Source organism: Labeo rohita, chromosome 9 (genome assembly GCF_022985175.1).
Source record: "Labeo rohita strain BAU-BD-2019 chromosome 9, IGBB_LRoh.1.0, whole genome shotgun sequence".
Lineage (NCBI taxonomy): Eukaryota > Metazoa > Chordata > Actinopteri > Cypriniformes > Cyprinidae > Labeo > Labeo rohita.
Genome location: NC_066877.1, coordinates 14,663,873 through 14,678,054, shown reverse-complemented (window position 1 = coordinate 14,678,054; position 14,182 = coordinate 14,663,873). Strand labels below are relative to the sequence as shown.

The 14,182-nt window shown below is 36.2% G+C and overlaps 1 protein-coding gene across 5 annotated transcripts in view; it reads right to left on the bottom strand.

Annotated features, from left to right (window-relative positions):
- rev1 (REV1 DNA directed polymerase) overlaps nucleotides 1-14,182 on the bottom strand; it is a 48,017-nt gene that overhangs the window by 12,124 nt on the left and 21,711 nt on the right. For 2 of the 5 annotated variants that reach the window (XM_051118852.1, XM_051118855.1), the window contains exons 1-5: nucleotides 6,077-6,355; nucleotides 3,667-3,733; nucleotides 2,443-2,575; nucleotides 466-634; nucleotides 77-352 (exon numbers count right to left, since the gene is read on the bottom strand). In XM_051118852.1, coding sequence (XP_050974809.1) covers nucleotides 77-352; nucleotides 466-634; nucleotides 2,443-2,575; nucleotides 3,667-3,723 — 635 coding nt within the window. In that variant the 5' untranslated portion in view covers nucleotides 3,724-3,733; nucleotides 6,077-6,355. Of the gene's footprint in view, nucleotides 1-76; nucleotides 353-465; nucleotides 635-2,442; nucleotides 2,576-3,666; nucleotides 3,734-6,076; nucleotides 6,357-14,182 lie in introns of those variants that run through there. The other 3 variants (XM_051118853.1, XM_051118854.1, XM_051118856.1) reach the window with 2 other exon arrangements.

The window sequence follows — 14,182 nt, the reverse complement described above, 5'->3', positions numbered from 1 at the left end:
TTAAAGCAGCAGAAACTTTTCTTTCTTTGAAATACATGACATGACGTATGGATCCCTGTTCATAAAGCATACTCACAGTCTGACATCTAGCTGGTGATTGGTTTGCTCAGTGAAGTTAGTGTCTATGTGGTTAGTGTGAGTGGATTTGAGAACTTCTTTCGAGAGGGTTTGAGTGTGGTTGAGCTGAAGCTTGATGCTGTCTGACTGGGGGTGGCTTGGACTGGGTTTGGATGGTTCATGGCTGGACGACGGATCCTGCTTTCCTCGCGCACAAACACTGGTAAAGTTTAAGCCTTTCTGCTTGGCATAAAGCTGATACTGGACATATGAAAGTAGGCGGCCTGCCTTTATACTGCACAAAAACAACAAATAAAAATGAGTATGCGTATAATATTGTGTTTCTATAAATTGCAAAGTGCACACACACACACACACACACACACACACACACACACACACACACACCTGTCTGTGATCCACTCTGGTCGTACTACTTTTTCTCCCTTGAGCTCTTGTATTTTGTTGTTGGGGAGGTTGGAGGCAACGATATGTGTGGTTTTGGAGCGAGTGTAATAGACATGGAACTGCCCACCATGCAGCATCATCAGCCTGCGTAGTTCATCTGCACTGGGATCTACATACAAAAAAAACAAAAAATACACAATGCAAGATATTGCACTGCACAGAACAAATACAGCACTGTTTTAACCACTGCATGAGAAACAAAGTGTCATTATTATGTCAGTTATTTCAGGAAATTCAAACAAAACATGCCATTTTGGCGCTCTTTGATGTGGTGCAACAGATCAATGTATAAACACCTCATTTTAAACTGCAGCGCAGAGCACAAGTGAGCGTAATCATCTCTTCCTCTTTACTACTACTTTTAATGTGAAATAAACATGAATGAACATCTCATGCCTTCATCGGCAGAAAGATGTCAGTAAAACAGCTTGTAAACAAAATATCACATAGCATTTCATTTTCCTTAGCCAAGCCATCCGTGTCCAAAGCTCGTTAGCTCGCTAGTGAAGTCTAGAGAAGAGCATTTTGCGAAATATTACACTATATTCTCTTTATATTTTACTTTACCTGTTACTGATGTCTTACTATTTAAGGTATGTTTAAATAAATCAAAACAAATTTTGACAGTCTGTGTAAGTGAATGTGTGAACAACAAATAGAAAATGAAGAATTTAGAAGTTAATTTAAAAACTGCATTGTGTGCAATTTACATGTTTGCATACAATGTTTTGAGTGTTGATTTTGATATTTGAAAATAAATAGTAATTACAGTTAAGTTTGGGCTCTGTTGTTAATTGTAACCTTATAGCAATGTAAAAGGGCTCACTGTAGCTCTGAGCAAAAGCTGAGCTGAGGTAGATTTTTATATTTATAGCGGACTTCAATGGGGATCAAGAGGTTGAAGGTCCAAACTGCAGTTTCAGTGCAGCTTTAACGGTTCTACACAATCTCAGCCAAGGAATAAGGATCTTATCTAGCAAAACAATTGTCATTTTCTAAACAAACAAACAAATAAATAAATATAATAAATATAATAAACATATATATATATATATATATATATATATATATATATATAAATGTATACCTTTTAACCAGAAATGCTTGTCTTGCACTAGCTCAACCTCACGCATTATATAATCACGCACACGTGACGTAGGCAGAAGTAAAGGCCCAGTGTTTACAAAGCAAACGTGCAAAGAAAGTCAAACGCCCTTTACAAAAAAAGCCAAAACAACTATATTGGACAATTTTGAAGTTGGAGGAGAAAATGAGATGGAGTTTTTCACCCTACCCTACCCTGAACCAATACACAGACAAAGAACTAACTGTGAATGACTTTTCAACCATGATTACGTAATGCGTGAAGACACGCATGTGCAAGACGAGCATTTATTTTCTTAGAAAATAGCCAATTGATTAGCTAGAGAAGACCCTACTTCCTCAGCTGGGATCGTGTAGAGCCCTCAGAAGCTGCACTGAAACTGCACTTTGGACCTTCAACCCGTTGGCTACCAATGAAATCCAACAATATGGAGAAAAATCCTGGAATTTTTTTCTCAAAAACCTTAATTTCTTTTTGACTGAAAAAAGAATGACATAAACATTATGGATGGCATGGGGGTGAGTAAATTATCAGGAAATTTTAATTCAAGAAGTGAACTAATCCTATAATGAAAAAACGATTAATAAAATAACAACAACAATAACAATGTTAATAATAATTATATCTCTAAAAAAAACACAAATAATAATACAAATTGTTAATAATAATAATAATAATAATAATAGTAATAATGATGATACTGCTGCTCCAGATGCATTATGCATCACCTCATTCAGGAAGAAAGTTTGTTTCCTGTTCACGTTTGTTATCACAGCACACGTGGGTGGTGAGGATGCTGGAAGAGATCTGACCTGTGTATCCATTGACGTAGATAGCAACACCGCTGAAGATACAGGTGGACGTTCCATCCTTCTGCTTCTCTCTTGGGGCGTCCTTCTGAAACTGCTCCTCAAGCTTAGAGACTTTTGCAGCCATGTAACCACCCTAAAAATTCAACAAACAAAACTGATGTAAATTTGCTTTAAAATCCCAAGAAAAAAAATCCCATTCACATCATCACAACCTCCTAAGCTCAAGTAATAAGGCAAAGAAGAGAGCACACACAGACCACATGCACTTATACAGTAGAAAACAATTCTAACCCCTGTAAAAAATGAACAGACTGCAATACAGGCACACGCACAAAGAAAAACGTGCAGCGTCTGGCTGACAAGCGTTTGATTACGCCTCAGACATTCAATGAGACTGGAGGTGCAAGTCTGCCCTGCTGGCACGGCGACTCTCTGTCTCCATGGCAACGGATGGAACGCTGGGATTCAGGAGTTGAGCCTGAACCAATAAACAGACTCACACACACAAAAATACTCCACAATACTCACCCGCTCCACCTGTACTGACAGGAAATCCCCTGAACCTAATTAATATAACCTGAGATATGACAACACACAAGGCCTGAAGGCAACAACTGTGCCTGTGTTTAATTAAACAAAAAAAATCTGCGCAAAATAACTGTCATACTGTACATGCACTAGCAAGATTTGTTTTCGCATGAAATCCAGGGCCTGTTATTATGCCTGCAAATGACTAAAGTATTAACTGAAACTGCACAAACTCCATCCTTTCGGTTCCCAAATTAGGTGGCACACATTACGGTTGTCATATTATAGAGAAATATCGTGAAATGTTATCAGTGAAGACAGAAGCTCTTGGAGCCGTTTATGCTGGTGCTCCTGAAGAACACAAGGACACTGAAGCCTATCAAATCTCTTGCCGTGCTCGGACTGTGGCGGCAGAGCAGAGGTGCTGGTCACTAGTGAGGAAAATTGAGATTACTCGCTGGTGTAATATAAATGAAAACCTGTCTAGACTTAGCAGTAACACACACATACACACACCCGCTCTCACATGAAGGGGAATGTTCGACTGGTAGAGACGCAGTCAATGGTTTTGAGGGAATTTAAGGACAAGTTAAAAACAGAACATCAGAGGACGACTCATCTGTGAAAAAACAGCTGCTGAGCCTTCCTGTTTTCAATAATAAACACATTTAATAATAAAGGACAACAGACTCTTACCCGTCCTCCCCACCCATCATCTTCGCTGGCTTTCTTTCTCCATCCATCTCGACTCATACTGAGGGACCTAAAAGACAATAATTTATTAGAGTGTAAGCGTGAGCGACAGAAAATGAACATATAAAAATAATAACAAAATAAGCACATCTGTTCTCTTCCTCACTTGCGTGCATTTACAGACTGAAGGAAAGTGAGTGCGCTACTGTACATTCAAGTGCTACTGCTTTAATTAGCAGGCAGATGAGTGACTGCTTTAATAAAGATAATGAAATGCATCCGAAATTATGAATACTGAGCGGAGAATTAATCTAATCAATTTTATTTGTATAGTGCTTTTCACAATACACATTGTTTCAAAGCAGCCTTATGGAAAATCATGATGTTAAATGTTTATAATAATTTAAAATCTTCATGCTTCACAATTGCATGTAGTAGATTAGAGCCTTGCGATAATATAAAATTTTCGACGATATAAACAATCTATCAGTTGAATTTTGCTAAGTCGGAGAGAAGAGGAATCCTCTAAATTACACCTCTTATCTAAAAGAAATATAATGCATTCGGCAGAGACTTTCATCTAAATTCAAGACTGAATACACTGCATTCAAGCAAATTCTTAGTCTTTGTAGAATGCATATACCTCACTTTGAAAAACAGAGGTCAAAGGTGAATGGAAAACATTTGACCAGCTTTTTCTTCATGTACTCTACACCTTATCAGAGCACAATCTGTTCCAGTCATTTACTTTTATTCCTGACAAATGACTATAAAAGTCCATTTCACTATCTCCTTGATCATGTGGTACAGATCAGCCCAAACAATGCATCCCAGAAGTAAAAAGGGAGTCATTCTCATCTCTGTAGCAAGTGAGGAGCAGAGCAAGGCAGAATAAACATTATTAGGGATCTATTCTGCTTCCCCCCCTCCAACATGCAACAAAATCACATACACAATCTCATTCTCCACAGGAAGCTGTATCGAGCGCATCTTCATGCATACGGTGCAAAAACAATGCCTCTAATCGGCTTTGTCCAAATATGCACCTCCTCTCCACTCAAATGAAACATGAAATGTCCATCTAAGTCTTTCTTGCTCAGTTTCTTGCTTCAACACAAACAAAAAATGCTAAAAAAAAAATGTATGGGTCTGGCAAAGTTTGTACATTTTAGGGGTCTGGGTTTCGGTCTCATCTGCGTCCAGCTATATTCAGCTGTACAAAACAGCTCGTCATGCTGCTTGATATTGAAAACTGGTGTCTTACTGTATTATTTTAATGATGAGCAAACTATTTTAATGTTTAATGCACATTGTTATGTTTCTCGTTATTTCCCTATAGGTTTACTTCCACATTAAAGAAAAAGGTGGATACACCTAAACATTCAAATTAAACTAAAAGAGTGGCATATCAGTGTTATTATTGACACATGCTGGATTATTATGTTTCATATTTAATAGTCATGTTGTGATATATGATACTGAATGATATTGGACTGAATTAAACTGAGGCAGCTCAGGCAATCGGACAAATACATTTACTGAAAGACATTGATTATTTTACCCTAAATTACACTAAAAATGTGCAACAGATATCTACTTTAGGCCATGCAAGCACTTTTGTAGAAGGCTGCTGACTGTTTTACTGTCCTTAAAAATACCTGTCCAAAAAACATTTTAAAAAAAAAAGCACCTTAAACTACCCTTTTTCCTGAACTTATGTGGTCTCACAGCCTGTCCAGCCTTGTGTTCAGCTGATTTAGCTGATCAGCCAGCTGGTCTCACTGCTTGACTAACTGAAAAGTGTCCAAAACTCGTCTAAAACCAGCAACCAAGAACGGCAAACTGGTTTAAGTCGTTTTTTTTTCTTCTTCTTAACCAGGAATGCTTGGGGTAGGCTTGAAAGAGTCGACAAATGGAAAGATCGATGTTTACTGAATTGTCATCAAGCAATAATATATTGTATATATCAGAAATGAAAATAAAAGACAGTCACAAAATCAACATGACAGCTTCCTAACACGAATTATACTGGGTTTATTTAGCTTTAGTTTACTACATCGGCCGTCACATGGGACATGCCTGGCCATGTGAAGGACCACTGAACTGTCTCGGCTAGGAGAAAATCCTGTGCTGCAAATTTGGGAACCCGAAATTCGATACAGACGATAAGTTAGTGGGGCAGTTGATAGAGAGAGTGATCGGACACAGAGAAGACTAACATGGCAAGTGACATTTCGTGCATAATAAACTAGATTCCCGTCAACCTTTTGAACAATGTTGCAGAAGTGCACCACAGCAGCACACATCAGATCGATTAGTTCAATACAGAACAACACAACTGTAGCGTCACTCTGCGTGTGGTGCGCGGTTTCTTTTTAAAACGGAACCTCTGAAAACTGAAATTGTTGCTCACCAATTATCCCCCTTCTTTAGAGATGTATTTTGTTCAAACCAAAGCGCCTTTGTTTCCGCTCTTGGGTTGCGTCCACCCCTTTTGCGTCAGATTTGAAAGATTACTAACAGAGCCTTCGTGCATGCTGGACTCTGTCCATATCAACATGCTCCTGCGACTGCACGATTCACCCCTTTTACCATTCACTCGTATCTCTCCATTGCTAGCCGCTTGCTCACTGTCGCCTCTGCCAGATTTTCTGCTTGTTTTCCGCGTAAGTCCCTCCTCCTCCTCCTCCTCTCAGCCGGGGTCACACAGTGACAGCGCTAGCCCTGTCTGTATCTCACAGCACCCTCAAGCGGTCCGTTAGTCACTCTGCACTTGACGCAGAGCTTAGCTTTTGAATTTTAATCACGTTGTGCTGACGTCGCTCCGAAATGTTCCAATGGCTAAGCTCGGCTCATGTATATTAATTAGGTCGTGACGTCTCGCAAGGTAACTTTCCAATGGCTAGGCCTGGTTTATGAATATTAAGAAGCGAGCCTTCACCTTAGTAGGATTCTTGATTCACAAATTCGCCACCGATAGTGTTGAATTTAACGTGTTATTGCGATCGAGCTAAGTGACAGTCTTTCAAGCAGAATGTGAGGTAGTCGTTTTTATAGTTCACAAGTCAACCATAATGTACTGCGAAAACGTTTTTGTTGATGTAGTCTGAAAACGGTCTATGCTGGACTGGCACGCACTGTTTGGTGTCCCCAGTTAACCTGTGGAGCTCAGACAGGGACTGCCTCATGAAACATCTATTTATAGCTCTAGGAATTTATTCTAGTCTTTATGGCAGAATATATTACAACAGAGATTACATTACCATGTTTTTGTCAATGTTATTTATTTACTGTGTACATACCTAGCTCAGTAAATAGCTGGTTAGACAGACACATGCATAATAGTACAGTATACAGTATATAAATGGCAGAAATTGTAAGAGTGAGTGGTATAGAGCAGTACAATATCACAAACTGATGGTACATTTTGCTTATGAGTCGGTTATTAATTTCAGAGGTGTACAGGTTATTTTGTTGTGCAGTAACTGTGGTACTGCAACAACTGGCTAAATAAATAGTTAAGAGACCAATACTCTTGGATACAGTGCAAAATAACCACCTTTTTATGAACTGATAAAGGATGCTCACTGTTTAGTAAACAATTTTATTGAAGCACATTTCTGCCTCATAAGAAAAAAAATCTTGCTTGAATAAATGAGATAATTCTGAGATACAAAGCAGAAATTGTGATATATTAATAACTTTTTCATATTGTCTAATAATTTGATTTTTTGGCCCGGTTTCACAGACAGGGCTAAACCACAGACTAAACCAGGATTAGGCCATAATGCAATTAGGACATTTAAGTACTTTTTATAAATGTGATTAGAAAAAAACATTGCTGGTGTGTATCTTGAGACAAAACAAAGGCACTGATATGTTTTCAGATGAGTCAGTGCAAGTTTTTTTTTCAGATGAAACAGCTCAGACTTACATTTTATTCAGGACTAGGCTTAAGCCTTGTCTGAGAATACGGGGGTTTATGTCAGAATTAGCTTTATCTCAAAATGTTAACAGTTTGTCATAATTTTGACTTTTTTCACATTTTCAACTTTTTATCTAATAATTTAGATTTTAGATTTTTTTTTGTCATAATTCAGACATTTGTTATGATTTTGACCTATCTCATCATTTTAATTTACCTCAGAATTCTGACTCTTTTGTAAAAACTTTAACCAACTTACGTAACAAGTTTATTTAATACCAATATAATTTATTATACCAATTTATGTAATAAATTTCCATTGATTTATGTAATACTTATGACTTTCATGTCATAATCTAGACTTTTTATCTAATTTGACTTTTTGTGATTATTATGACTTTTATGTCAGAATTTAGATTTTTATATGCAATTACTGTCTTTTAATGTCATCATTTCTACTTTTAATGTCATAACTATGATTTACCATAATATGACTTTTTCTTTTGTTGCAGAAACTGGCCTATATGCAATTATTTTTTTTAATTGTTTGTTTATAAATTATGCCCAGTAATCAAATTTCAACTGAAGCTGGAGCTACTAAAGTTTGTGTAAACAAGACTTTTCTAAATTTAAATTTGCTTAATTTTTCCACTATCTAGTTGTAATACAGGGGTGGCCAATGTCAGTCCCGAAGAGCCACAGTCCTGCAGAGTTTTGCTCCAACCTTGATAAAAAATCACCTGCCTGTAACTTTCTAGTAACCCTTAGACCTTGATTAGCTTGTTAAGGTGTTGTTAAGGGTTTGGAGCTGAACTCTGCAGAACTGTGGCTTTCCAGGACCGACGTTGGCCACCTCAACATGTTTAACTGCTGCTATACCAGTGCTTCCCACCCTGTTCCTGCTGTACCCCAGCACATTTTTTAATGTTTCTTTTGTGTGTCTCACCCATTTCTCTAATAAGGAGCTGATATGCAGTCCATTGAGGGTACTCCAGGATTAGGATTTTAATCCATAGTGTTATACAATGGGTAAGTAATTATCATCTCTTCATCTCTTTAAACAGTTTGTAGTCATTGCACAGTTTTCACATTTTCTCCTTTAGATGCTGAATCTAAACAACATTGAGATGATGTGAATGTTTCTGGAACTGTACAGCTCACATGAATATTTAATGAGTTAAGTACTCAGTTTATGATTGGTTGCCTTTTGCTAAACATCTCACTCACTGTAACATTCTGGCACAACATCATCATTCTTTTGTTAGTTCGACGTTAACCTTTTCAGTTCAGCAGTGATAACCCTGTTCTGAACCATATCTTCTAAAAGTCTCTTTAAAGGTGAAGTCCACTTCCAGAACATAAATTTACAGATAATTTACTCACCCCCTTGTCATTCAAGATGTTCATGTCTTTCTTTCTTCAGCTGTAAAGAAATTACGTTTTGTTTTTGTTTTTTTGAGGAAAACAACCAGCTGAAAGAAGGGTCTTATCTAGCAATATGATCGGTTATTTTCTAAAACAATTTACAATTTATATACTTTTAACCTTAAATGCTCGTCTTGTCTAGCTCTGCATGAATTGTGTGAAGACAGTTAGGGTATGTCGAAAAACTCCCATCTCATTTTCTTCTCCAACTTCAAATTCATTTAACATCACTGTGTTACCTTTTTTTTGTAAAGGGTGTTTGATCTTCTTTGCACTGGGTTGGTACTTCTGCAATGTAGGAAGATGTTGAAGTTGGAGGAGGAAATGAGAATGGGGTTTTTCGACCTACCCTAACTGTATCGAACTGGAATACACAAAGTTTACGCAGAGCTAGACAAGACGAGCATTTGCGGTTAGAAAGTACATGAACTGTCAATTTTGTTTTAGAAAATAACTAATCGTTTCGCTAGATAAGACCCTACTTCCTCGGCTGGGATTGTTTAGAGAGCTTTGAAGCTGCATTTAAAGTGCATTTTGGAAGTTCAAACTTGCGGGTACCATAGAAGTCCACTATATGGAGAAAAATCCTGAAATGTTTTTCTTAAAAAATATAATTTCTTAGAATGAAAGAAAGAAAGACATGAACATCTTCGATGACAAGGGAGTGAGTAAATTAGCTGTAAGTTTTTGTTCTGGAAGTGAACTTCTCCTTTAACCCAGGGTTTAAAATATTAAACCAGTTGTAAGTGTATTGTAAAAAAGCCTTATAGTTATTGTGCACATTTAGTTTCAACTTTAATGAAGAAAATCTCACTTCATTATTTTTTCAAAGCATCTGATTTAAGCTCACCAAATGAATGTAGGTTTTAATATTCCATTTTGGTCTTGCTTGTATTATGACCACATGTTTTGACCATCAAATATTAACCTTCCCAGGGTTATCTATACTCAACTAGTCACCTTTTGAAAGCTTTTTGTCATATTTGACAGCAATTACCAATAAAAACTAGGAGAGCTCAACTGAAACAATTGTGTTTTTTTTTCTTTTTTCTTTTTTTTTTTTTTACTCAAATCTGGTGTTCCAGTTATCAGCTGAAGTAGTGTTAAAATAGAGGTGATTCACACAGATTTCCAATAGATGGCAGTATTGTTCTATAACTGACTTCGTACTCAGGCAGTACTGTACAGTCCTCAATACAAAGAGGGTGATGTGATTAAGATCAGAGCTCCTCCATTTTTATTTATATTTTTACTTAACAATGCAGTGTATGCATGAAAGCAACTAAAAATAAATAAATAAACAAAAAAGAGTTGATAAACAGTATTTACATTTATAATACATTTAAGTACAAAAAATAAAAATCCCATGTGGTCTGTATTGCATAGGACTAGATTTTAATTAAAATTTCTCAATTTTTCAAATGAAGCATGGGTGTTTTTTAGCCTTTCATTAGTACTGGGGCACAGGCTCACCATCAAAGAGTGTTTTGATATACTGACTATTTTGAAACTCTTTATTCATAGTTATATAAATTGTCTTTACCTACAGTAAAGAGTTGTTTACATCTTGCATGCACAATAAAGAGCTGCTTTATCACTGACAAATGACAGAAGGCATTTGCAAGTTCTGTGTACATGAATGAACTGTCCTAAATCGTGAACAGTTTCAGACCTTTTTGTGATACCGTTTGACCAATCAGATCAACAGAGTGATTCTTTAACATTCTGGCATTGCTAGTTCTGATTCTTAACAGCTGATAGAAAACACACAACACGACTGCTCAAGGAAAATGATTCTCAGATCGGTAATATTTTCCTTATCTGAAGGAGTAGTTTCACTGACAGTAGGTACATGAATGAGAGGACAGAAAAGCAATACTTAAGCATTTTTTAGAATAGATTCACCCTTAAGAAAAGGGAGAGCCAAGAAATGGATTTCATGTGCAGGATTGACTGGCAATGCTAAGCAGGATTTGCCCCCAAGCTCAGGATCGAAAAACAGTAAGGAGGAAATACAGAGATGGAAAGAGAATAAAAAAGAGGGATGGCTGCCAAGAGTTGAAACTCCTTCTGCTTAAAACTGGGGTCACTGAAAGTGACGAAACAAAAGTGATGCCGACCCAAACACGTGCATCCTGTTGCTCTTCATACAGGCGCAAACACGTGCTCTAGTAAGGCTTGCAAGCAAATCGGACCCACTTTTGTGTCTTTGTTTTTTCAGAAGACAAAAAGCACATTACTGTTGAGAACAAGATTTAAATGCAGACTGGGACTAATAGGAAAATAATTTAACTTGTAAAGCAAGTGAATGCAGATAAGATAATCAATCTGAGCTGAGATGACCATGGAGACAATTTAGAGATGCTGCTTTGTTGTGAGTCTGGCTCTGCAGGACATACACTCACATATATTGTTATTTACCATTAGGGTGAATTAAAGTAATTAATCGCCATGTGGACTGAAAGGCTTGACTATGGGGTGCTTCTTTTGTATGTCTATCAGATAATAATGATCTTGGTATTGAGTTTAGTTAATGGAGTGTGTGTGCTGAGTTATTCGGCTGTGAAAGGGCTCCATTAGCTCGAAGATTGCTCCGTTATTTATTTGCTAAAATTGTTTTGATGAATCACAGTTTCATTCTTTTATTCTTTTGTCCCGTATCCCTCGCTCATTATTGACTTCAGGTGTGTCTTTACGGATCAGTTCACGATTTTCTTACAGGGTTTAGAATGTCATTACTTCCTCTGTAGAGACTTTCTGCTTTTAGAATTCGAGCTGTAAATACAGTGCGTGCTGATAAAACTTTTCGAATCAATTGTTTTACGCTTTTTAAATGTATCATCATGATTCAAAATCCTGTTTATTGGACAATCAACGTCCACTTTGAAGAACAAACATCCAAAGGCTTATTAGTGCGTGTGGTGCAGCGTGATTACATCATGGATCCTGGTGTCTTTGTTTCCTGCAAACTGTTTATCGACGATGGCTGTTGCCTATAATGAAATGATAATAAGTGCCCTGACGGTGGACGGTTGAACTGCCCTAAACTTGCAGCTGTGAGTGGTGATCGTTCCCATTATGGCACAGATCACGACCCTCTCTTAAGCTAGAGTTTTGGGTGAATGGAGAACTTTAACATTATTAACCTTTGTGTTGATTGAGCAAATTGTGCAGAAATTCCATCAGGTGAGAGTGAGCGTCTTCTTTTCATGATTTATCTTTAAATGTAATGACATCTGAAAAGATTTCATAAGGTTTCAGGAGGAAATTATTATACATTATTATTATCATTATTTTATATATTATTTTATTTGTTGCAATTATCATTATTTTAACACTACCAGTCAAAAGTTTTTGAACAGTAAGATGTTTGTTTTTTAAAGTCTCTTCTGCTCACCAAGCCTGCATTTATTTGATCCAAAGTATGGCACAAACAGTAAAATTTTGATATATTTTTACTATTTAAAGTAACTGTTTTCTGGTTTAATATATTTTAAAATGTAATTCATTCCTGTGATTTCAAAGCTGAATTTTAGCATCATTACTCCAGTCACATGATCCTTCAGAAATCATTCTAATATTCAGATTTTCTGCTCAAAAACATTTATTATTATTATTATGTTGTAAACAGCTGAGTAGAATTTTTTCAGGTTTCTCTGATGAATAGTAAGTTCAGAAGAACAGCATTTATCTGAAATAGCAATATTTTGTAACATTATAAATGTCTTTATCATCATTTTTAAACAATTTAAAGTATTCTTGCTAAATAAAAGTATTAATTTCTATAATAATAATAATAATAAAAAAAATGACTCCAAGCTTTTGAATGTTGTATAATTCTACAAAAGTGTTTTATTTCAGATAAATGCTGATCTTTGGATCTTTTCTATTCATGAAAGAATCCTGAAAAAATGTACTTAACTGTTTTAAATATTTATGATTACAGTAATGTTTCTTAAACAACAAATCAGCATATTATAATGATTTCTGAAGAATCATGTGACTGGAGTAATGATGCTGAAAATTTAGCTTTGATCACAAAAATAAATTTTACATTTTAAAATACGTTACAGAAAGCAGTTGGGTAATAACATGCAAATGTCATAATTACCATGAAAAAATAAAGTTTTTACCAAAGGTTATTACTATACTGATAGCACAGATGTCAACATTTGGTGGTTCAAATACCCATGTGAGGTCTCTATTAAAGTTTTTAGGCATTTTTTTATTTTTAGTGCATGATTTTCCATAGTCTGGTAAGTGCTATTTCCAGGCTTGTCACATACATAACAGTACATAGTCCTCATAAATACACACATCAAAATTCTGTAAAAAATGTTCTGTGAAGAGCCATCACTTCTCTATTTGTTGTGTATTATTGCGTCTGGTTTGTGCATTTTAATTTGCAGAAATTGTGTCCCTCTTGTCACATCCATAACACATGACTATTTCCCTTTTTCAACATAGAAAACTTGTGCATAGACTGATATTTTTCTGATGTTTAGACTCTATCAACAAGAGTTTATTAAAATATAAACAGATGGTTCTGTATATTGGTAACACATACATTTTCTAAGCATTTATATGTCACATCCATAACTCTGAATTTGCCCAGTTATTTTAAATAGTAAAAATATTTCACTATTTTACTGCTTTTTCTGTATTTTGGATGAAATAAATTCAGGCCTGGTGAGCAGAAGAGAATTCCTTAAAAAAAAAAAAAAAAAAAAAAAAAAAATTACAAATCTTACTGTTCAAAAACTTTTGACTGGTAATGCACAAATTATATTATTAATTGACTATTTACACTTGTAAAATCATAAACCAGAATCATGTGCGAAACGGCACTTGAAAAAGCGCAACACATACAGCTGAGCTGCTGAGCTGTTCAAAGTGTGAATGGCACAAAATGGGTAAAGACATGACAAAGGCAGACAAACAGATATGTAAAAGAGAAACTTAAATAAAAAAGATATAGTAAAAGAGCAAAGAGAAGCACACAGAGGCAAATGCGGTGAGAGGGGGTGTGTGGGGGCCCTTGCCAGGGTTTGCCCTCTTGTCACTCTCTCAGCGTCTAATGGGAGTGATTGATTTTTCCGCCTGCTCTTATCGAGGGGAGCAGCCAGCATCAATAACAACGTGGAATTAGACACATAGCATCTCCCAGCT